Source organism: Nanorana parkeri, unplaced genomic scaffold, assembly GCF_000935625.1.
Source record: "Nanorana parkeri isolate BGI_ZX_2015 unplaced genomic scaffold, ASM93562v1 scaffold904, whole genome shotgun sequence".
Classification (NCBI taxonomy): Eukaryota; Metazoa; Chordata; class Amphibia; order Anura; family Dicroglossidae; genus Nanorana; species Nanorana parkeri.
In genome coordinates this window covers 619,902-645,647 of record NW_017307172.1, presented here as the reverse complement: position 1 = coordinate 645,647, position 25,746 = coordinate 619,902, and the positions used below count along the sequence as shown (strand labels likewise).

General features: G+C 43.1%; 1 protein-coding gene across 1 annotated transcript in view; it reads left to right on the top strand.

Annotated features, from left to right (window-relative positions):
* LOC108794847 (triple functional domain protein-like) overlaps positions 1-25,746 on the top strand; it is a 660,684-nt gene that overhangs the window by 64,543 nt on the left and 570,395 nt on the right. Inside the window, exon 4 of the mRNA XM_018565963.1 lies at positions 6,214-6,405. Coding sequence (XP_018421465.1) covers positions 6,214-6,405 — 192 coding nt within the window. The remainder of the gene's footprint in view (positions 1-6,213; positions 6,406-25,746) is intronic.

Below are 25,746 nucleotides of genomic sequence, written 5' to 3'. Positions count from 1 at the left end.
AATACTCGGTATCGCCTCCGATACCGATGCTTGTATCAGTATCGGAGCATCCCTACCAGATAGTATAGATACATGGCTCCTTTTCAGATTGGTCTAGGGTCATGAGTGGCGTGTCTCAGGGTTCTGTGCTAGGCCCCATACTATTCAACCTGTTTATTAACGACATTGGGGAGGGCGTGAATAGCCATGTTTCCGTGTTTGCTGATGATGCTAAAATCAGGAGGGTAAAAGACACGGACTTAGAAACTATAAATTTACAGGAGGACCTGAATAAAATAGGGGAGTGGGCAAGTATATGGCAGATGTAATGCCCTTTGGGGTTGAAAATAGGCAAGCAGAATACACATTAATGGGAACTCCACTAGGAAATCAGAAATGGAAAAGGATCTGGGGGTCATTGTAGACCACAGATTGAATAATAGCTTGCAATGCCAGGCTGCTGCAAACGAAGCGAGCAGAGTACTGTCTTGTATTAAAAAGGTAATGTACTGTAGAGACAAATCTATCATTTTGCCACTTTAGATCACTGGTTCGGCCTCATTTGGAGTATGCGGTCCAGTTTAGGTCACCATTCCACAGAAAGGATGTCCTTGAGCTGGAAAGAGTCCAGAGAAGGGCAACCAAACTAATTAGGGGATGGAGGACCAAAGCTATGAGACAAGGTTACTGAATTTAAACATGTTCACGCTGGAAGTGAGGAGATTAAGGGGGGGACATGATTTTGATGTACAAGATGTTCAATGGTGATAGCAACATCAGCAATAAAGTATTTACGGTAAACTCCATAAAGACTAGAGGCCACCACCTGAAATTGGTGGAGAAAAGATTTAAAAACAAAGGAGTGTAAGGGCTTCTTCTCAGTTAGAGCGGTTAGGGTCTGGAACTCGCTGAGTGTTGAATCATTTAAAAAGCATTTGTACAATTTCCTCAGAGACCGTAGCATACAGGGGTACAGGTACACTTAAAAACAAGATCACACAGGGACTCATACATACACATTCAGAATCACATACATACATTATGTTGCTTTTTCAAGTGACAGCTGTCACCTATTCAAGTTAATGATCAGGTGATAGCAGCTCCATGTAAACGCCTGCACACCGCATGTAATGATACGTGATATGATTACATGCGTCCAGGGAGAGTGATTGATTCCTAGTGGAATGTAATCATATCACGTATCTTTACAGATACGTGATATGCGGTGTAGGGAGAGTAAATCCCTGACCATACACATACCTTGTTCTTGCAGTCTTCTCTTCCTTAGCAGCGGAGGGGTAGTAATTTGCATATGAATGAGCTGCGATATTTACATATGAATGGACCGCGGCTTATTGATATGCAAATTACCGGCCCATACATATGTTAATATCTCGCCGGTACCGGGACAGTGCAGGCTGCAGGAACAGCACCAGCAAGCTCCGGAAAGAGCACGGAGTAGAGAGAGCTGGGGGAGGAGGTGTTTCTCTGGCCTCCCCCACCAGCGCCCTCCAGTGTCTACTGTGTGGTAGTGGCGGCTCTGCTCGCTATCACACAGTAGACACTGCTCTGCACGGAGCCGGCCATCGGCATAGCGGACCGGCCCGAACACAATCAGGTTGATTGTGTTCGGCCCGGTCCGGCCCACCGGGCAAGTGCCCGGTTTGCCCTATGGCCAGTCCGGCCCTGTTGCCATCCAATACATGCTGCTGCAAATCCACTGGATCCAAGATTCAAAGGCAGTCATGTGAGTGATGAGAATACAGCTGCTGCATTTGACTGGATTACAAATCAAGCTGTACTCTTAGGATTTGATGTTGGAAAATTACTTTCAAATGTTGCAGAAAATTTTACATCTTCGGGGATTAGAGCCAGGAATGCAGTCTGGGATGCTGCAAAACATATCTCTCCTGCAACATGGTGGCAAGGTCTCTGCACAACACAACCTCTGACACCTCTTTCAGCTGCATGTGAAAGGATCTGGTCTATGTTTGGTAATATTCATACCAATTTAAGAAACAACCTGACCTGTGAAGGGGTAGAAAAGCTGGTTTCAATCCATGCAAACCTTTAGGTTTTTAGAAGTCCATGAGAAAAATGACAAATATGAAGAGGAAGAAGTAACAGAAAAGGATAGCAGTAGCTCAAAAAATGATATATTAAATCGCAGGGATACAGAAATTGTATCGCTCGATGCCTGGGACATGCAGTGCCCGGCCGGTAGTTTTTTTTTCTACATTTAGTCCTGCTGCAGGCTATCAGAGCTAAATGTAGAGCGGGGGAGCCGGCACTCATTAAGTACAAAAAAGAACATACAGTGCATGGCAAGGGACGGCCGGGCACACACCAGCGGCTTGTCTCTGTGGGCTGACGTAGGGTGCCTTTTCTGTCCCATTCTCTCTTCCCCTCTGCTGCTATTTTGGGATCCTCTCCTATAAGTGGAAAACAGATGAATCGGTCATCCTGAGGCATATGTTTTCCGTCTTTAATGGATTAACCCTTTCACCCATTCGCTGTGGTCCTGACTGCCTTTCCCAGGCATGCATCCATTATCTCTGCTTGGGGCTGATTTCCTCCCCTCCTGATGACGTGCGGTATATGCGCAAAACGCGTTTGGATACTTACTATCATCCACTCCCTGTTTTGCAGCAAAGGCTTATGAATTGCTGTTACCAATCATGTTATGTATTTTTAGTTGCTCATATCTGCATGACCTATTTATGAATTTCTATGTTGTTACATGCTAAATTTAATCATGCCTTATCTAAAATCAGGAACTGGGTGGACAGTGGAGGCTTTTACCTTAGTTAGTTTTTTATCATGGCCATTTCTTCTCATTTTATTCATGTAATTAATAAAATAACATTTTTAACCAACATCTGAAATCTTGGTGACTTGTGATTTGGTGGTGCCTTAAAAACCCCACTTTTCTCTGTGCTCCCTTTTTACTCATTTAGTACAAGTGATTTCAGAAAATAGAAATAAAATGAGCAGCCATCTTGTGTCTTCTTTTCACTTCCCCCCCCCCAGCCGGTTTTCGGGGTCCCCCGGCAATCATTTCAGGATGGGGAACAGAGCGGAGAACGTCTGTTCCCTGATCTGCTCTCTGTTATCAGTGAGGCAGGAGAGCTGTACTTGCCCGGATTTGAGCACAATACAGTTGCTCGATGTTCTGCATTGGAGGGCAGGTTCCATAAGGAGAAAATGTCACCTCCAAACACTATCACTTAGGGGCTTGTTAGCCCCTGTGTGATAGTAATAAAGTTGAGTGAAAAAATAATAAAATTAAAAGTGATTAAAATATTAAAATGTGACAAAAAATTAAATAAAAATGAAAAAGTAATAAAGTAAAAAGATTAAGTGATAACTTATCTTTACTGGTGGTGGTTGAAAATAGGAACAAGAGTTAAGCTGCAAGCCACCTTGCTGTTTATTTTTTTTGTATAATAAGTTTTTATTGAAACAAGTTTTCAAATAAGAATACAGGGGAAACATTACACACATACACTTCTCCTAAGGTGGGAATAGAGTCACTCTTCCATTTGCCTGGAATCAAAATTTTAGCCGCATTAAGTAGATGTGGTGTAATGGAACGGGCGTATCTGCCCATTGAACCCTCAGAGCCATGAAACAACATCTCCCAGGGGTCTAGCTGCACCGTTGTTCCTTGAATGCTCAACATTTCTGCAGCAATCTCCTGCCAATAGGGAATAATTTTAGGACATTGCCACCATATGTGAGCATGTGATGCCACCTGTCCGCAGCCCCTCCAACATAACGGTGACACCTTGCTGTTTATTAATCTCTCCACGAGCCTTCTGCTTTAAGACATTCACCATGGTAATTTAAAGTACATTTTCACCTTTGCAATCAAATTTGAGAAATCCCCACTATGTTTGGTTTGTGTTCCCATTCACACAGTTTACCTAAAAATCTTTAAAAAAACAAAAACGTTTTGAGGTTGCTTTTATTTTTTTGGGAGCAGGATTATTCATATAACTCTGAGCAGATTCTGCTGCGTTGAAAATATGGCAATATGGAGATTAATGACAGTCTGGAAGGTAAATGCTAAAGCTAGGTACACACAATGATCATTTTTTCTCACCCTCGCAGGCTTAAGACATTTTTTTTTTATTCCTACATCCATGCTAATAGCAAGGATGAACAAATCTCCTGCTGTGTACATTGGTGTGAATGTATGAACTTGTTGGCAACAAAATGTTTAGGTGCAAAGATTAAAATGTCATGCTAAATAACTTTTATTTCTCTTATGTGCCTTTTAAGTGTTCTTGTGACATAGTAATGTTTGTGAGCTTACTGCACATATTTTCCGACATTTCGCATAATCTCTCAACTGCGCGGGATTTGCATCCAGCATTTGCGACATTAACAACCTCCCAAACTGGTGCACATTCTAGAACTTCTCCTGAGCACTGAAAGTATCGCAAGGAGAATTCAGCTTCATACCCTCAAGTCAGGTAAGCACCTAAGGGCTATCCAGCTGTCATCCAGAACCAGAAGGTTCCCTGTAAGCTTGTGATAATTTAGAGATAGTTTATAGACAATTCTCCTTACGATGGCATTTAGGAATAAAACATAAACTAGGGTAATAAATCTGTCGCTATATACATTAAAAAAATCGGGGATGCTTAACTCCATCTCCTTTGGAGAAATTGCTTTGTAGAGAGGTATCGTCTAAACTCATCTCCACTTACTGTGCTGAACTGCTTATCTCTAGATCCCATAGATCCGACAAGACTTAAGGTAAATGGCAACAACTTCTTGTTAATATGCATACTGAGAATTGGTATGACTTTGAGGATATGTATATGACCTCTCTTATAGCATCCAAAGACAGAATTATCCAAAAAAAATGTTTCTACCAGTTGTACTATACCTTGTCCCTCCTATGCACGTTGGGCCTACGCTCCTCGCCCAGCTGTTTTAAACTGTGGAGAGAGGGCAGATTTTTTTCTCTTCTTTTTGGTCCTGCAGGATTATTTGTACCTACCTGAGAACCTGCATTTTTGGAACAAAATTAACCTGGGCCTTCCCAATGTCTGTAACCTTTCGCTCTGTCCCCTGGGTTTACTAGGCTGGCTCAAGACTACATTCTGGCTCGACGTCTTCTCCGTATTCTTCTTTTTTTACGGCAGGAAAGCTGTTTTTAGTGTGGAGCAGTCCGCAGGCACCTTCCCTGGGTTGCTGGAAATGTCTAGTTGATCAATCGCTTCCACTGTATAAGATCACTTACGAGCAGAGGGGGGGTCACCCATAGCTCTTTGAACCTATGGGGTTCCTGATTGTCCTCTCCTAACAAGTCGACCTGAATTTCTCACACCTTAATGTTCCTTCCTTAATAGTACTTTATAACCTTTTCTATGTGTGTTGCAAATACATGACACTTTATCATTATTGTATTGTATCTTCCTATCGAGACAAATCGTATTACTTTTGGTGTTTATTGATATTGGATCTATTTGATTTGATTGCTTGTTCGTTATTGTTTTGTAGTAAAACTCAATAAAAATTTTAAAATAATAATCAGGGATGCGGCTATTTAAAAGATGATGATGCAAATTGATAAATGTCCTCCACTGTATTCTGACCGCAGCAATGGTCGGAATCCCGAACAGGGCTTGCAGCATTTAAGAAAGTAAGCAGCACATTTTTGTAAAGTTCTGTCAATGTGATCATGTAACACACATATACAGTAGGTGTTATCCCAATTTGGTTGCAAATGTGGAAATACAGTTTAAGGATGTCCCTACCAGGTTCTCTTTAAGGCCTCGTTCGCACCAGATGCAGTGCTTTCCGGCCCGATTCTGGCCAGAACACACTGCATCGCATGGCGACCGGCTCACTATGTTGTGGGGCAGAAGGGGTTGTGGTCGTCCATTGAAGTGAATGGCACCAAAGCCATGACCTCTGGCCGCACGAGATCACATGGCACATTATGCCTGCGGTCCGGTCCGAACAAAATGCTGCAAAATGGACTGCCACGCCCGCCCCTGCCCCACCACATAGTGAACCAGCCGCATGCTGCGCAGCTGCGATGCAGTGCATTCTGGCCAGAATCGGGCCGGAACACACTGCGTTTGGTGTGAACGAGCCCTTAATGCTTTTGCTGTTTTTGCTCATGTGTACTAAAGATTTATGCATGTCTGTTGTAATTCAGTGTAGTATTTGAAATAAGGTAAATAGTAGTTAAATGCATATTTATTTTCTATTCAGAATACTTATACCAATGCAGACAAGTTGCTGGAAGCCGCTGAGCAGTTGGCGCAAACCGGAGAATGTGACCCAGAAGAAATTTATCAAGCAGCCCATCAGTTAGAAGACCGAATCCAAGATTTTGTCAGACGGGTTGAACATCGAAAGATTTTACTAGATATGTCTGTGTCTCTTCACTCCCATGTAAAAGAGGTAACTTTAAATATTCAGTTAGGAACTTGTTCATTAAAAAAAAACAAAAAACATTTCTCATCCATTGAGGGACACAAGAATTCAGATAGTTGGGTTATATTACTACCTACAGGAGGTTTGGACACTGGCAAACAAACTTGCCCCAGCATGCCTGAGTTTTTTTCCTAGTGTCCTAGGAGGATGGATGCCTTTTCTTCAGCTTTTCTGAGAAATATCTAACCACTCTTTTGCTAACCTTCTATTGATTCACATTTATTTGGTCCTTTTCATTCTCTTACAACATCTTCAGTCAAGATTCCTTGCAGCATCCCTGCTTAAGCCGATTTCTACATAGTGGCTATATGGATCTGCCTTTTCTGAGCTTGGCTTCGGAGTGCCATATTCAGACCCTGCTGGTTTGGAGATGCAGAACTAGCCTCAGATGTGACCTATGTGTACTGGGCATTTGTCAAATTTTCCTTACTTTTTGTGTACTGGCAAAAGTTAGCGGTGAAGCACTTTCCAGGTCCAAAGCCATGGCATTGCCCCAGGGCTTGATACGGTCTCTGAAAATGCACTCTTTGAGTAAGATTGTTCAGACTGATGCAAAGAGAACTGCCTGGATTTTTGCACTACTGGATGCCTTTTAAATTTCTCACTACTTGCAGGTTTTACCACAAAGGGTTAATGCTGATGGACTCGGTTCTGATGTCATCTTCTGGGTTCCTGAGTGCTGATATCATCCACTGGGTGGAAAGTTGTGTGCGTGTGCTCTGCTGTCTTTTCCACCATTCAGCATAGAGAAAGACCCTTTTTCCTGTTTATCTTGCTTTTTTTTTTTTATAATTGACAATTTTTATTCAGATAATACAGGAGTAGCAAAAGAAAAAAAAAAGAAAAAAAGAGGAAATATACAGGACATAGCCAATATTACAATGTATGATGCACAACAGTGCATAGTAGACCAACTACGGTATCAAGTCATTAGTAAGAAAAAGTAAATGCAGCCAATTCGGGATAAGAGAAGACTAATGAGCAGGCATTAAAGTTGTGTAAAAAGAAAAAAAAATTAGATGTTCAATTGCATCACATTCACTATTCTTAGCCATATGTCTATCTTGGAATGAACTGTGGTGGTTCAATTCGTAAAAGAGCATTTTCTAGCTCTGCTTATCGGCCAGGTTTCTGCAGACTGGACCGGAACCATTTGGTCCCACTTATGCATTGGAGCTAGCAAGCTCAACTTCATCCCACGCTTCCCAAACCTTATTGTAAAGATTCAGTGTGTTATTCAGCCTAGCAGTCAGGTATTCTAGTTTTTGAACGTCTTTGATTTTGGTATAGAGGTCCGAATCTGTGGCTGAGTACTGCGCTTCCAATGAAGGGCTATTAGGCAGCGTGCAGCTGTCAACACATGAGATGCCAGTTTTTTATCATATTTATGGAACCCTTCAAGGGGGAGACCCAGTAGATAATTCAGTGGGTCTAACGGGACCTTACGGCTGAGAAGGTTCTCCAATACAGACTGGACATTCCTCCAGAATAGCCTGATCCAACAACATTGCCAGAAGATGTGAAATATGGAACCAGTTTGAGACTTACATCGCCAACAGAGGGGGGAGATGCTGGGATAAATATTATGAAGAAATTCAGGGGTGTGGTACCAATGATAAAGTACTTTATACTGACTTTCTTTGTAGGTAGAGCATATGGAGGATGAGGATGCCGCTCTTCAAACACTCTCCAATTGTTCCAGTGTGATGTGTCTCGGAAGCTCACCTAGAGCTGCATCCCCTAGCATATTGTATATAGTGGAGATCAAGCCCCTGGAGGAAGGTGACCTTGCACAGAGAGATTCGAATGGGGTACATTTTGGGAATGATTGAGATTTAGTAATGGACTGGGCATAATGCTTTATCTGGAGATATGCAAATAGGATTTTAGAAGGAAGTTTGTATTTCTCTCGAAGGAATGTAAGGCCCCGGACCCCAGATCAATATCTCTAAAACGGAAGAGTTAGTTCTCTGCCCAGGGCGAAGCCCACGCCCTCTCAAGACTAGTTGGGAGGGAGGGGGTGTGTAAGAAAGAGGTCATGGGGGACTGCTGGGTTGTTAAGTTAAAGGCAAATCTAAATTTAAGCCAAATATTTCTAGTACAGAGCATAGACATTAAAAGGGAAGGTGGTAGGAGAGGCTGTGGCAACACCCACAGAAGAGAGTTAAGGTGGGTCGGTGCAAGCCGCAGAGACTCAATTTCAACCCATGTGGCGGGAGGAGTCATAGTACTCCAAAGAGGTATAGCACGCATTTGGGCCACAGCAAAATAATGGTAATATTGGGCAGCACCATTCCACCCCATTGTTTGGAGGCACATACTATTTGCTGAGAAACTCTGTGGCGTCCAGCCCCTCCCCCCTCCCCATATAAATTGCAGGATATGTAGTTGTATGGACTTACGGTCCGATGCTGGAATGCCAATCGATAAGGTACTAAAATAATAGAGCAGTTTGGGGAGTAGGGTCATTTTAATGGTCGATATTTTCCCAATAAGCAAGTGGTTATAGGAACGCATTGGTGTAAAAGAGACCGCAGGGCAACAAAAAGTGGCTTGTAATTGGCGCTGTAGAGCATATGCATTTTTGGGGTCAGGTAAATTCCCAAGTATTTCACAGTCATCCATCTGTAGGGATGAGAGGCCTGGTGAGAGGTCAAATCATTGGGGTAGAGGTTTAAGGGCATAGCCTCGGTTTTACCCAGGTTCAATTTATATCCTGACAAACTCGAATAAAGCCGAAGCTCTTGATGCAAATAATGCAATGATCTCTTAGGGTCTGTAAGCGTGAGGATCACGTCGTCCGCGAACAACGCGATTTTAAATTCCTGGGAGCCCAAGGCAAGTCCTGAAATGTCTGGGGAAGATCGAATCCTAGCAGCCAAGGCCTCTATGCATAGCACAAACAAAAACAGAGAAAGCAGGCACCCCTTCCTGGATCTGTTACGAATCTGAAAGACAGGCGACATAGCCCCCTTCAATTTGATGGACGCCGACAGCGTGGAGTAAAGAGAGGCAATGGCTGTAGCAAAAGGCCCCACCACACCAATGCGAGCCAGGAGACTCTGCAGAAAAGGCCATCCGAGCCTGTTGAAGGCCTTCTCTGTGTCTAAACTAAGTAAGACCATTCCCACCCCTCTGCGATTTGCAATATCTATTATGTTAACAAGTCTTCGAGTATTATCCCCCGCCTGTCTACCCAGTACAAAAATAGGACTGCAAAAAGGAGGACGGGATGAGGAGGCTCTCTAAGGATTGATTAATATAGTCTTAGTTAGTTAAGTTCGGGGTAAGCAGGTGAGAATAGGTCTTGTAGTAGAGGTAGGTAAAACCATCAGGCCCTGGCGACTTGCCCGTTGGGAGGGAGGCAATGGTTCTACGAACCTTCTACCTCCATCGGGGCATTTAGCTTTGCACAGTCATCAGTGGACAGTACAGGCAAGTCACACGAGCTATGATATTCCTGTATGCGCGAGGTCAGGGTGGCATCACCGTTATTGAAGTTGGCCTCAGGGAGATTATACAGAAATTCGTAAAAAACCCTGAATATATCTGCCATTTTTTGGGGATGGTGGTGTAACGTGCCTCCAGAGTTGCACACTGCAGAAACCCCTTTCAGGTTGGCTTCAGCCCGTAACCTACGAGCCAAAAGCGCGTGGACCTTATTGCCCTTCTCGTAGTATTTCTGTCTCGAATATAACATGGAGATTGCAGTCTTATGGACATACAGATGTTGCAACCGTGCTCTCAATCTTAACACCTCCCGCAATAAACGTTTAGAGGGTGAATGTTCAGATTTAAGGAGTTGATCTTTAATATTGGCTATAACAGCCACTCGGTCCTTCCTGGCAACCTCTTAAGCGGAGTGACTTTCTGCCATACGGAAGGCTCAGGGCCCGAGGCTCTGAGGACAGATCCGCCCACCACAGCCTGTCAGCTAATACTCCTGGTTGAACACACAGCACCGTTGCTGTCCCAGCTTGCTTCCCCCTCCCCACGAGTGTCACACTGCTGATCTCCCTATCAGGGAGTTCCACTGTGTCATCCTGAGACTCTGAGGACCGATCCGCCCACCACAGCCTGTCAGCTACCACAGGAAGAAAAGGAACTCTACGTCTAGCCACTGTGCCATCCGCACCCACTAGGACTTCTACTGCGAATCAGTGACCAGCAGACCCACATCCAACCTAGGAACAGATCACGACTTGATACAGCGGAATTCAGAATCCACAGACTCCACCCCTTCGCAACACTTCTTACCTAATGGTGAGTTTCTACATTTTTTTTTGACACACGCTGACCTCACCATTGTATTATACCTTTTTGTTTTCTGGTATGAACCAGATCAACCGCTGAAGTTACCACTCACACTGTAAATAGGGAGGTCCCGATGCCACTTTTTCAGGCCCATGTACATAGTTACATAGTATTTGAGGTTGAATAAAGACATTAGTCCATCAAGTCCAACCTATTAGGATCTCATTCTAGGAGTACCTGTACCCCTGTATATTACGGTCCCTTAAGAAATCGTCCAAAAGTTTCTTGAACAATTCCACATTATTTGCTGAAATCACCGCCTGTGGCAGTGAGTTCCAGACCCTAACTGATCTTACTGTGAAGAACCCCCTTCGCCCCTTGTGCTGGAATTTTTTTTCCACCAATTTTAGGTGGTGGCCTCTAGTTTTTGTAATGGAGTTAATTTTAAACAGTTTGTTGCCAATGTTGCTACCACCGTTGAACATTTTGTACATGGAGATCATATCCCCCCGTAATCTCCTCACCTCCAATGTGAACATGTTTAAATTTAGTAGCCTTGTCTCGTAGCTCTGGTCCTCCATACCCCTAATTAGTTTGGTTGCCCTCCGCTGGACTTTTTCCAACTCAAGGGTATCTTTTCTTAGTACTGGTGACCAGAACTGGACCGCGTACTCCAGATGAGGTCGAACCAATGATCTATAAAGTGGCAAAATTATAGACTTGTCCCTGCAATACATCCCCTTTTTAATACAGGACAAAACCCTGCTAGCTTTCACATCCCCTCATGTACTTGCCAATACCAATGACCAATACTTGTTCTTAAAGGGACAGGTGACTTTAAATGATCCATAGTACAACTACATGTTATGTACTATGGATCATGATTTAACCTATTCATGTTAGCAGTGGAGAATTGTAACTCTATTGCTGGAGTGTAGTGGAGGTGTGTGCTGTATATATGTACTACATATACATTACACAAGTTCCTGTACACTATAGCAATAGATTTACAGCCAGCCCCTGTACCAGCTTCCCTCACTTTGCTCCGCCCACCGGAGCAGCAGTGACACGACACTCGGCAAGGTAAGTAAGAAAAAAAAAACATAGAGCAAGCTTCGGCGCTGTGTATCGGGGCATTTTGACAAGTACTTGTCAAAATGCCCTGTATCGGTCCCAATTCCGATGCTAGCATTGGTATCGGGGCATCCCTACCTGTAAACATTACCGGTTTACACCACGGTCCATTTTTCATTCCATTTTACACCCCTACATCCAAATATTTCACAACCCCTTTCTGGTTTGTAGCGCTTCTCTCTCCGTTTTTCTTTGCTATCCTCAACCAGTTGGACACCCCGGTTCGAATGCCTTGGAAGCCGCTCACCTAATCAGCACACCGCACATCATTGTCAAAAACAAACAGGTCCCCCCCGCCAATTAGCACTGTATCCTGGACTTTCTCCCCTACAAACTTTTCACACTCAGGGCCCAGCTTGGGCATGGGTTCCCATCCCAAAAAGGGTAGGGCAGGAGATGTGGAGATCCGCACAGAAGGATGGAAGATCTTCCGGAAAGCGTAGAATGGCATTCTTGCCATCACGTCTAGCTGTGAGACTGAAGGGGAAGCTCCATCTGTAAGGGTCTCGCAGTATTGTCAAAAGGGGTTGAAGGATCATCCTCTGCTGCAAAGTATATAGCAAGCTATTGCCCGCGATATGCTGATAGTGTCGAACCTGGGACGGATCACGACAATACTCTCTGGATCCACCCAGCTGTGTGAGTGACAGCTGGCTCTGCCTATCTAGAGGCAGAGCCAGCTGTGCCCACCCCCATCCCTGTTAGTTCCTCCACTCAGCACTGGAGGATCAGAGAGAGGAGGAGGGAATCCCTGCAGAGAGCCGTGACAGTCACTGGTCACTGCAGGGAGATGCTTGGAATGTGAGCGGATCGGTGCATCTTTCTGCTCACTTCCCCATCAATAGAGCCGACCTGTGACAGCTTCTTTGTCACAGGTCAGCTCTAACTATGAGGAAATCACTCACCTCATAGTTATCATTAAAGGGCCCAGTCACACCATAAAGAGTTCAACCTCTGGTACGCAACCCAGCCGGGTCACTTTGTATCAGGGCGGGAGGAGGTGTGGCGGTGCATTGTAGTCAATGGCACCACAGCCACGGCCCCCTGCCGCTGTGCGACCACCGGCACCCGAACGCGTGGCACTTTAGTGCCTGCGTTCCGGTCCAGTGCGATCTGCAAAAAGTAGTGCATGCATCATATTTTGCAGATCGCATTGGACCAGAATGCAGGCACTAATGTGCCACATGTTCGGGTGCTGGCGATCCCAGTGCAGGGGGCGTGGCTGTGGGGTCATTGACTTCAATGCGCCCCAAAGCAAAGTGAGACGCCCAGGTTGCGTTCCAGAGCCCAAACGCTCTGGAACGCACTCTTTATGGTGTGACTGGGTCCTAAGTCTGAAGTGACCTATGCAGAGCAGGAATAATTACGACCATCAATTTCCATCTACATGAAGTCTGTTATGCTTACCGGTTCTTTTTGCAACAGTCCTTCTGAGAATTCTCTCCCCCTAAACCTGTCGCCTGCAGTCCTGAACAGCTCTGCCTTTGTGCACCGCCCGACCACCAAGGAAAAACCGGAGGAGGAGCATCTGATGCTGGCCGTGAATACTGTAGGAAAAGGACCCCACGGTTGCCCCGTGTGTGCCTGACCTCTGGACCTGTGATGCCTGCTGGAAGCAGGCAGTAGGAAGGCAGCCTAATTCCTTCTCAGAATTAGGCTGCCGAATTAGAATGCAGAGCGGCCGAGAGAGTAGAGCTGACAGGAGCGATCGCCAATGCTGTGGCGACAGCTTCTCTTGTTTCCCCCTAGATCTGCGCTGGACCAGCCGGCAGCGACCCCACCTGATGCGGCACCCGTGGTACTAGTTTCGGCCCTGGATGACGGGCCCCCTGACAGCCGCGGGCCCTCGGGCAGTGCCCAAATGGCCTGTGTGCTGATGACATTTCTAACAATCCCTGTATGCAAAATTCTCGTGTCCCGGTGGCTTCATTTTTGCAACTTGATTTGCAGTTGATTCTTCGGCTGAGACTTCGAGGACCGTATCTGAACCCCGCCAAAAGGAAGATCTAGGGCCCACCTGTAATGTTGCCTCAGGTACTGGATACTACATCAGGCCCTCTCCTAGACACCATGTGCAACGGATTGTGTTGGCTGCAGAATGCTGTCCTTGTCCCTGAAGACCCCTTAGAGAGTATGGCCATTGGGCAGGCGAAGATCTGAATGGGGCTTAGTCCCCAACACTTTGACCGACCAGGTGGATTGCTTGCGGCAGGTAATATAGGGCTTCAGCCCTGCCCAGTGTGCTTCTGCTTCACTCCCTTAGTGGTTAAGCATGGAGCGCTGGCTTAGATTCATTTAGTCACATCTAGTAAACATGAACAGTCTGGCGCTTGCTAACTTTAGATTTGGCATCATATTTATGGTACTGCACTTGAACCAGAGGACCAGAGCGGGACTGCTACCGCACCTGCTCGACCACTCTTGTCCACTCTTGTCCAGCCACACACGGCATAACTGCACCATTTCCCTGCCTCCGCACACTTGCTCAGGACAGAACATCACAGTTATCCTGGAGGCCCTGCTGCCTACAGTGACTTGGTCACGGAACAAGAAAGCCCCCCCCCGCTCTGCTGTGATGTTTGTTAGTATAACCTGTGGTATTTCACTTGACATGGTGGATCATAGGCGCAGGGGCAATAGGTCAGCTGGCCCATCCGGCAAATAGTTAAGGGTGAGGTCTTTAGTATCTCTCCTAAGGGTACTGATTCTATTACCTTGAGTATCTTCCGTCCATCAGATGCTTTTCTAGCGCCTTCTGGTGTTACCCCCTCATCCTATTTATCCATAAAGGAGTTTTCAGCCACTATTTTGAATCAAATGTAACCAGTTAAAATGTTTGTGCTATACGCACACTCCTACAAGCCTGTGTTGTACTATTATTTTCTAACTAAGGTATTATTTTCCTTGGCAGGTCCTGCTGTGCAACCTGCTGTTGCAACAATGTTGATCTTCCAGACCCTTGTCGTCTGCTCCAAGGACATGGTTGGGGACCCCAAATCTATTGTGACATCTGTCCTGCAACAGCTGAAACTCTTACCCATGGCTATACATGGGTACACAAAGCCCAATATCTAAGAGCCACCTTTTGGTACATATGCAAATGATCCTTTGGCTTAGGTGGTCTGCGGAATTTCAGTGCCGCGTGAGAATACCATTTGTTGGGGAATAACTGGTGACTCCTTGGACATCTACATCAAGAAAGTCACATGAAAAGCGTACTCTTTTATACGAGAAACCAGAAAAAGAAAGCAAGGGCTCCTGAGGTAAGCCTTTGGCCCCTGAAGCTAAGAAAAAGTTTATTTAGCCTCCAAGACCAAAAATCAGACCATGTTGTAAACCCTGGACCTCCAAACCGTCCAAGTCTAGCAGCAAGCCCCTCTCTCAAAGGGGGCTCCCGCACTTGTAGGGAGAGGATTAGCAATAGCGAACATCAACCATTAGGGAGCCACCAGAAGTTGTGCACGTTTTGGCCCTGACAGCCGTAAATATTCTACAAATTTAAAATTGTCAGGAAAACTTTCTTAGTTGTTAACATCTGAATTCTGGTAAAGAATACCTTAACCCGGAGGTGTTTGGAGTACTGTCACAGGTAGGGTACTCTGGACATGGACCTTTTGGTGTCTTGGTTCAACATCAAACTGGACAGGTTTGTTGCTAGGACCAGGGATCCACCTTCAGTGGATGTTCTGGTGGCTCCGTGTGTCAACCTGATCTTTGGCTCTCCCCGTATGAATTCTTTCTTTCAATCTGGTCTGGGTCAGCATTTGGCTTGAGTTCCAGCAAAGGTCAAACTTTGGCCCTGGTTATTCTTTCCTAAGAACCACTTACCTTTTACTCTTGTCACTTACATTGCTTCCCCCCCATTCTCTTCCCAGTGATGCTGTGAGATTTCAACTTGGTTCTATCGGTCATTTTGAGGCCATCTTTTGAACATGTCGGGGACAATCACTTGTCTACCTTTACTAACAAGGTTGCCTTCCTCATTGCTATCACCTCTGCAAGTTGACTTTTTCTTTTCAATAATCTGTATTCATTTTAAAGGAGAATTATGAGGTGAGTGATTTTCAGTAAACAAATAATGTGTGCAAAAACCTATTATAACAGTGAACAATACTTCTGTGCAAAAAATATTTAATCTTCTTAACTGCTTGTGTAAGTCAAAGGTAATTATCTTTGAAAAAAAGTATCAAAAGTGACTCGTAAAGTAGCAAAGGTGTTAAACCAAGTGTCCATGAAATCGTTAAATGCAGACAACTCAAGTCTTAATGTACGAAATAAAAGAGAGAAAAACAGAGAAAAATGTGTATTCTTTGTGTGTCACATTGTCCACTCTTGTGATTTCTTGTGTATAATCTTTAAACCAGTTTTGCAAAAAAATGTATCCTTTGCTGCAGTGCTCACAAAAAACACCTTTACTCTGATAAATAAGCCTCTCACCGTGTTCAGACCCTGGGTCTCAAAACGCTTATTTTAGGATTAACCACCTTCCTCACACTATTTGAAGCCGCAATCCTCCTTCCTTCAGATGAGACTGATCCTGATCTTAACGTTTTCTCCTCTACCGACAGCCCAATTTCATCTCAAAAAGATCTCTCAAAGACAGAAGTGGAAATCATAGCGTAGCCTGTTTACAATAAAAACAAATATTTTATTAAAAGGATTACACTCCCATAAATAACTAATTAAATTGCATAGTCAGAATCTCATTTCTGGATGTTAGGTCTATCCTCCTCTTTCTCCCCAGGCGTTCTGACGTCACGGACTCAGCTTCTACGCGTTACGTCTAATTGCCTTCATCAGGAAGCTACAGTCAGTGAGTCCATCAAGCTCATAAATACAGGCACTCTGTTAACCGTTGCTATGATAGGTATATTAACCAATTGCAATCTTTAATTTTCATGCTCATACCATCTAGACCCTTGGTTCTCAAGTGGTGGGTCGTGACCCACCACTTGAGAGCTCAAAACTAGATATATAGTTAGGTTTATTATATAAATATTTATTAATTTTCAGACAATCCAAATTTCTCACATTTTACATAGCTGACAAACAATCAACATTAAAACAAGAGATTACATCAATCCCTTTTAGCCTCTATATTGTACCTGTTATCCATAACCCAATCCATATCTGCACAGGGCCAACCTTTGCAATTTCACCCCTTAAAGTGAGTGACTCTAAGTTATAATTACCTTTTGTTATTAACTACCTTTTAATTAAATTTCATTAGTGTTTCCATTTCTTTATATTGTGATGTGTATTTTTGTACAGAGGGGAAAAAAAGAGTACAATTAAATGTACCCAATTATATCCTTAACACATGTATATCTAAATAACTATAAGTGGCCTGAAAATGGTGAAAAAAAGATATTAATCAAAACGTCCTTCCCTTCTTCCTCCCTCCCCTCTCTCCTCCCCCCTTATCTGTCGCTGTATATCATGTGATACTACATACTCATATCTCAATCTACTACCCTCAATAGTGTCTAAACAACAATCTTCCCAATTAAGTCAAATGTGCTCGACTAAAGCCCCCCGTACGTGAATTAGTTTTAGGTCATGCCCTTAAAAATATCAACTAATCCAGGCAATAAAGAGATTGACACCTTAAATCCAAAATACAAAAATAAACACACATTCCTAGGCATCCTGAACCAACCCTTTCTTTTTATCATTAACTGGTATTGTCCCAGAACATATAAGAGAATAAAAGGCATTTTCTAGAGACTAATATTTCATTTTTGTTAACATCAGTTATGTGAAGTCTTTACTGATAAATACTCTTCCAGATTCTTGTATATAAACCACCCCTGCCACAAACATTTTTATATTTATTTTGGCTACTAAAAGACAATTCTTCCATAGAGCATATATGATTTATTTTTATAAACCATTCTTTTATTGAGGGGGAAGCAATACGCTTCCAATATATTGGGATTAAACATTTTGCTGAATTCAGCAAATGAGGTATAATAGATTTTTTACATCTTATCAATGACCTCTCACTTTTATGAAATAGCATTACCCAGGGGTCCAAACTCATGGGTATTCCCTGTATAGAGGAGATGATCTTACCCACCCCCATCCAATATTAATAACGGGACAATGCCACCATATATGTGCCATAGTTGCCCTCATACCACCACCTCTCCAGCATTATAGTGAATTACTAGAATCCATTGGGTGTAATCTTACTGGCGTGAGGTACCATCTCGACAGAAGTTTATAATTCATCTCCTCTATATGGGAGGATATTGAGGTTCTACATACTTGTTGTAGAACCCTTAGTCTTCCTTGTTCTGATAAGGGAATCCCCAGGTCTTCCTCCCATTGCAGCATAAACCTTGGGATCGGGATTTAATTTATTTGTGCCAACAAGTGAGCCAGCCGTGATATACTTCTCTTTGGACATGATGATCCAGATAGTATCACTTACATTGGATTTAGCTCATCCATTGATCTGATTGGTTTTGGTAATAGTTGCCAAAAATGGGTTAGTTGGAAGTAACGCCACTTATCCAATAATGGTGGTGATAGTGATCTACACAAAATCGGTAGCGGTTTTAACACACCTCGATCCATCACATGATGCAATTGTAGCGTACCTTTATCCATTTGCAAAATGTTGATCTAAATTTCCTGGTTGGAAATAATCTTGTCCTAGCAGGGGCATTAAAGTTGAGTTAAAACTCCATCCAAATTTCTTATGCGGTAAATCCCATACTGCCAGGGTATTCCCCACTAGAGGGTGCAAGTCCTTTGTTGTGCCTCTGTATTGCTTTGGTAGCCAGCATACTATACTCAGGTCCACCTTACATATTTCAAACTCAACGCCCACCCAGAGTTTAGTTGTCTGGTCAACACTACTGCCTGATGACATTTAAAATCAGGCAATGCTAACCCACACTGTGATTTTGCTCTTGCCAGGGTGCTATATGAGATTCTCGCACTCTTCCTTCCCCAGACGTATCTAGATACCATTGTCTTTACTGTTCTAAAAAAACATTTAGTGCACGACGATGGGGACCATCTGGTATAGAAATATACACTTCGGCAAGACATTAATTTTAACTATATTAATTCTACCAATCCATGAATGATATAATGCAGTCCATTGTTGCAGATCCTTCTTAATATTATTCAGAAGGGGAATATAATTGTAATTAAACAGGTCCCGCTGATGAGGGGTTAGATTAATCCCCAGATATTTCAATTTCTCAGCCTGCCACCTGAAAGGGAAACTTGAACGCAAAGAGTCCACCTCCCCAGATGGCAGGCTAATATTTAATATTTCTGATTTATCAAAGTTAATCTTAAAATTAGATAGCCCCCCATATTTCCATATTTCCAGAATATCTATTAAGTTTGGGATAGATATTCTGGGTTGTTGGATATAAATCAGTATATCATCCGCATAAGCTGAATACTTATGTTTGTTTCCTATAACCACACCATGAATATCGTTATGTACTCTTATATTTGCCAAAAAAGGTTCCAATGATATCGCAAATAATAAGGGAGAGAGTGGGCAGCCTTGACGTGTACCATTACCCAATGTAAATCCCTCACTAAGGGTACCATTAATTCTTACTTGCACCCTTGGTTCATTATATAATGCTGCGATCCAGCTCATCATTTTACTTCCCATACCCATATGTTGTAATGTAAGCAATAAAAAATCCCAAGCCAGCCTATCAAACGCTTTTTCTGTGTCTGTTAATAGTAATAGTGTTGGCTGGGATTGTTGTTTCACATAAGTCATTACTGCCAAAGTCCTCAATGAATTATCTCTTGCTTCTCTACCAGGGATGAATCCAGTTTGGTCAGTAGAGATACATTGTGATATCAATGGTAAGAGTCTCTTTGCCAAGACCCTGGCAAACAGCTTAATATCCATATTTAATAATGATATTGGTCTATAGCTCCCACAACTCGTAGGATCTTTATACGGTTTGGGAATTACTGTTATATGTGCCAAAGTATTTTCTGGTCAAGCATACCATCTGCCATTAATGAATTCACGTCCTGGGTCATGAGATTACACAGGTTGAGAACCACTTATCACATATATGGATTTAACAACTCATCATTCAGGCTTTGGGCCACAAGGCAAGCTTCCCCCTTTCCAGGTCCAAGTTCACTCCACTAGATTAACTAGTGCTTCATGGGCTTTAAAGCATGGGACACCTGTTTCTCAGATTTGCAAGGTTGCCACTTGGTCCTCTGTTCACATGTTTAAGTTTTAGCAGGTAGATGTTCAAGTAATATACATCACAGCTCTCAGTAAGAAAAGTTCTTCCACATAAACATGAAGGGAAAGGGCTGTCGTCCTCAAGGCCACTGGGACGTATTCTCACATACCATGTAAATCAAAAAGCAAACAGCGCCCTCTCCTAGTGTAAAAACATTATATTTTATATAGAGTATACAAATTTCTTCCATAAAATCTACTCGCATAGAGATGGAGTAGATTTTATGGAAGACATTTTTATATAAGAAAATGTTTTTACACTAGGAGAGGGTGCTGTTTGTTTTAGGTAGATGTTCAAGCCTCTGCTGATATCGGCTTTCGTAGTAAGGTACTCCAGGCAGCTCAGTAGGCTCTGTTGAGCTGCCTCAGTTTATCCTTTGATTTTTTTTGGGACCCGTTCCCCTCTGTTTGCTCTGTTGCCCACCCTTAAAGTATCACTGAAGCCAAAACATTTTTTGAGAGGATTATTTCAGTATACCCAAGAAATTGTGGTATATCTAGTTTATACCTGTTACCTTAAATTATTATCCATATAATAAGTAGTCAATATAAGCAAGCTATCGCTGTGTACTGATTGGATTGTTGCAGTGTTTTCTGTCAGAGGTCATTTGGTGATGCACCTTCTGCAGGACAAAATTGCTGATTTTCTGGTTGCTAGTGTAGAGGCTTGTGCACATCAGCTTTTGAGAGTAGTTAGGTTCGGCTTGAAATCGGATTCGATTTTGCTTTTACTCCTTAATACATAATGTGGATGCATGGCAAATAGTTGATAAACACATGGTCAATAGATTGCAAATGCACCCTAAACACATTACAATTGGATCATTAATCCATGGCCATTTGTTCTTGTGTGTGGCACAGTGGCACCAGCCACTCTACTTTAATAATGGCAATAGCCATGTATAAGAAAAAACATTTACATTTTCTTTGTTCAGTGCTGCATGAGCCTGTATATATGTAGAGGAGTAATTTTGAGTGTCTGTATAAAGCCTGCAAGCTTAGGAAATACATTAACTTCAGTGTGTGCATATAGGTCATTCTATCACTGTTAACATAAGAAGTGTGACCACAATAATAAATACATTTGCAAATACATTTAAAACCACACTACTGCATCAAGGCACTTTTAAAATCCTTGGTCCCCAACTCAAAACTATCTCACTTCTTAACTATGGGAAACAGAGGCGGCTCTAGACTTTGCAAGGCCTTAGGAGAAACTTAAACATGAGGTCCCACTCACAACCTTAATGGAAAATGTATGGCTGTGTGGGGTTTTAGGAGGCTGCTTTTTATGTTATTTTTTTGCATTTTACTTTTTATTGAACTTTTTAAAGGTTTTTTGCATTTTTAATTTTAGTTTATATAACTTTATTTTTTAAAACTTTTTTACTTTTTTGTATTTTTACTTTTTATTTAAATTTTTAACACATTTTTGTAGTTTTAATTTATTTAACTGTATTTGTTTAACTTTCTTTGCATTTAACTTTCTTAATTTTTTTTTTAGTTTAACTTTTTTTTTTTTATTATTATTGCTGGGAGCAATAGCCAGCCAGCCTGGATATTTCAAATTGCAATAGCCAATAACAGGCTGGCTATTGCACCCACCCACTTCCTGCTGTCAATCAGCACAGGAAGGGCCTGAAGGAGAAAGTTCTCCATCAGGTCCTCCTGTGCTGATTGACAACAGGCGGCTGCGATGCACGCTTGGATGTGACAAAGCTTCCAATGCTGGCTGCGCACAGCAGCGCTATTGTCCCCTGTAATGTGTTAGGCAAATTAGGTGGCCGAGAGGAACATATATAGTAATACATGGCTCATCAGCCCCAAGCAAAAATGGCAGCTTCTCTAACAAGTTGAAAACTAGTCAAAAAGGGAATTTTTACATAGGCAAGGCAATGTACAGAACAACACAAAGATTCCTCAACACACTTTCCCAGCTAGTCAGCAAAAATGAAGGTTTTTTTACATCCATTTGAAAATACATGTAAAGCCAGGCTGCCACATTAAGCCACTTCTGGGGTCTACAACAGAAAACAGTGAGGCAGCTGAAAACTCCTAGGGCTTAATTTATGAAACTCTGGATAGATGCAGTTTGCACGGCCATAGCATAGATGGCGGTGAAAAATATAGGAATTTACTATACTTGTTTTATAAATGAATACTCGTGTGTGTGTATGCACCTAATCAAGCAAATCGACCACGACAGCCATTCTAGTCCATTAGAGACGTGCCTGTACCCGCACGGCGCATGCACCAGTGGGCGAGACAAGCGGTCGCGGCTCTGGATGTTAAGAGCCGCTGTATAGTGTCATGTTGCCTAGGCAACCAGCGCCGCTTCGTTCTCAGTTTGCTCACGGCCCTGACACTGGTCACCGCTCTGCACTTATTCTGACGACCTTAATCCCAGACGATGTATATCGCTACCGGGTGAGTCACACTTACACATGCTGTTTGGGAGTCATTGATGGCTTGGAAGGTATGTTTGGTATTTACATCTTCTATATTATTCTGCACACGTCCTTTTCCAATACCTAACAAGAGGTTCTGGCGTCATACTGACGCCCTAGGTGGATGAGAGTTGTTTTTCAGCACTTAGTTGATTGGTATGTCTTGGTATATATTGTTGTATGTCTTTCACTTCACTGTTACCTCTGAGCCTGATGAAGGGGACCCTGCGTGGCCCCGAAAGCGCTTGCCAATGAGATACAGCTATTGGCAATAAATTAACATTTTGCTTTTTCAACTTGCGGTGTGCTGGTGACGTTTTTCTATTGTTCATATGCCAAGAGTGGCGCAGCTGGGACGGATCCTGACAATGCTGTCGAAATACACACCCCGCTGGCTGATGACAGCTGGCTCTCTGTGAGGCAGAAGCAGCTATGCCTGCCCCTTCCCCACCTGTTCCTCCAGTCAGCGCTGGGGAAACAGAGAGGGGAGGGTGGGAATCCCTGCAGGAAGTCAGCGATGACTATATGTTTTTCGTTGACTTCCCAATCTATAGAGCCGACCTGTGACAGCTTCTATGTCACAGGTCGGCTTGAATTATGGGGATGAGTGTTTTTCACTGACCCCATAATTCTCCTTTAACCTATGAACACCACATTTAACTTTATTTTCCAAATGCACAGATAGAAATGAATTTGCTAATTCAGATGTTATGTAAACACCACCTTGCAACAACTGACATGTTGCTCTTGGACATTACGCATCTGGCTTGACACATTGCATGGTGATTGAATAAAGGTGATTGAATTACCTGTGTGGCTATGAACATTTGAGTGTGTTTCTGACACTTGGCTGAAGAAGTTACATAAATGAGTAGCAAAACATCATCTGACATTACAGAACAATTTTGTTTAAATGTAACTACTGTTAGATCTACCATGACCTGGATGAATGAATAACTTCACAGACATCAGTGGTGTCACAAGGGGGGTGTGGCCTGCACCCGGGTGACACCAAAATGACTGACAGTCATTTTGGTGTCACCCCCTCCAAAAAGTTGGGCACTCTGTCATGAACCGAGAGCCCGACAGTGTCAGGAGAGAGGAGAGGACCCAGCGCCATACCTCATCCCGCCGGGTGAACGTCCCCTCTCTGCCGGCATTCATCACCAAGATGGCCACACATGCAGAATGACGACACGGCAGGGTGTCACCCGGCCTCGGGACGCCCCTGACAGATATGTCTTTGAAATACTATTTTTAGTTTGACCAGGATTAAGCAACTTTTTGCATACACCTTGGGAAATATACTTTTTTTCTGTGCCTTATGTGTGTCTGGAAATGTCTTGTTACTTTGATAGTATGAGGGTCAGCTTCAAACCTAGAGCTCTCATAGAGGTTGTTTTATGTGGATAAATAATGACAGTACAAGCCATTAGTGTACAGAAGTCATGTTCTTAGAAGAGAACCCACAGAACAGGAAACGCATCACAGGAAACAAGTGCTACAGAGATGAATCATAGAGTTGCATATAAACTAAACATAACACTCATAACAGAGATAGTTCAGACCTCAAAAGGCGCTTTTAAGGGCTTTTTGCCTGCTTTTATTTGTCCACAGAACAAAATAAACAACTAAAGTCCACCCTTGCAGGGGTTGTAAGAAAACAGAACTGCAATATTGTTTTTTTAGCCTTCTAGCTGTTTGCTGATCTGTTCCCAGCATAGACTGTATCACTCGATCACCCATCCTCTTATCACTCCGCCTCTTATCACACCATTTTATTCATCAACTGTACCTTATGTGTCCAGTCATTTATCCTCCATCAACTGCACAACAGCCAGACAATACTACTAATCCTCCCTGCCTTGTGCTTTTAAACTAATCAGTGCTAACTCCTTCTCCACTTCACCCCAGCTGCTCATTTACCACAGCAGCACAGTCGAAGCCTATACAGCCTCTCTGACAGAAGTCCTGTTCAGTGCTGTTAGCACATGTGCAGAGGCTGACTGACCATTCGGGCACTACTCGAGGGCCCACGAACAGTAGGGGGCCCATTGCCTCCCTCCCCCCAATAGTTTTTTACGTTGGCGTCCCTGGGGATCATGCTGCCATTTATACTACACACTATTCTCCATCAGCCCCTGCTACCTACAGCACTGATATGTGTATGATCTCCCCTCCCCGCTGATGACGGTCGGAAGGATAGGAGAAGGCAGAGCTTCATCCCCTACGCCGTACTCTCCCTGGCGCTGCCTTTTGCGTGCCCAGCGATTGAGCGCCCTGATGTCCATGGCTAGCAGAGACAGCGGCCTCCAGGGGATCTCAGAGGGATGCAGGAAACTAGAGGATACACCTTTTATAAGGTATTAATTGCTGTTGTAAAAAAAAGTAAAGATATTTGGGCACCTGCTGAAAAATTGTATAAGGGCTTGTTCACACCATTTGTGGTGTGTTTCAGAATGGCAGCTGCTGGAACGCACATCAATCGCTTACAAAACTCCCCCCTTTGTTCTGGGGCGTGGCGGTGCATTGATGTCAATGGTATCGCAGTGCAATCGGACGGGTGGCAAAACATTGTCTGCGTTTCGGTCCTGTGCAAACATAAAAAAATGCTGCTTGCTCTGTTTTTTGCAGCAGCTACCGCTCTGGAACGCACTGCAATTGGTGTGAACTGGCCCTGAAGTATCCTAAGGGAATGTGCAACATTTTTTGAGAAATCTGCATATACTCTAGTGGTTAGTATTTTTATCATATCTCAATTAAAACTGCAACATCAGTGAGTATGCTATCCATACTAAACTAGCAGAGCTTCAAGGGTTCAAACCCACATAAACCTATACCTGTGGACACTCCCTGTGCACTATATTGTAGTTTTTGTGGTGTGTAGCATGTCCAATGTCCACAACTGGTTAATAGTTTCTAGTATATAGGAGCAAGAGGTTATACTTTACTACCGCACTCTGTTCTTTATTACTAAGCTCTGCGTTCTTTACAATTGTACTGTGCGTTCTTTACCGCTGAACTGTGCGTTCTATACTGCTGATCTGTGCGTTCTTTACTATTATTTACTATTTCTTTTTTATGACACACTTGTTCACTGAAATTGCTGCTCACATTTTGGTGATAAGAGAATTGTTGTATATTTTTGTGATTTAAGTTTATATTCTAGATGCTAACTTATTCAAACCTTTTATTTTGAAATTTTACCATTAATAAGTAAAG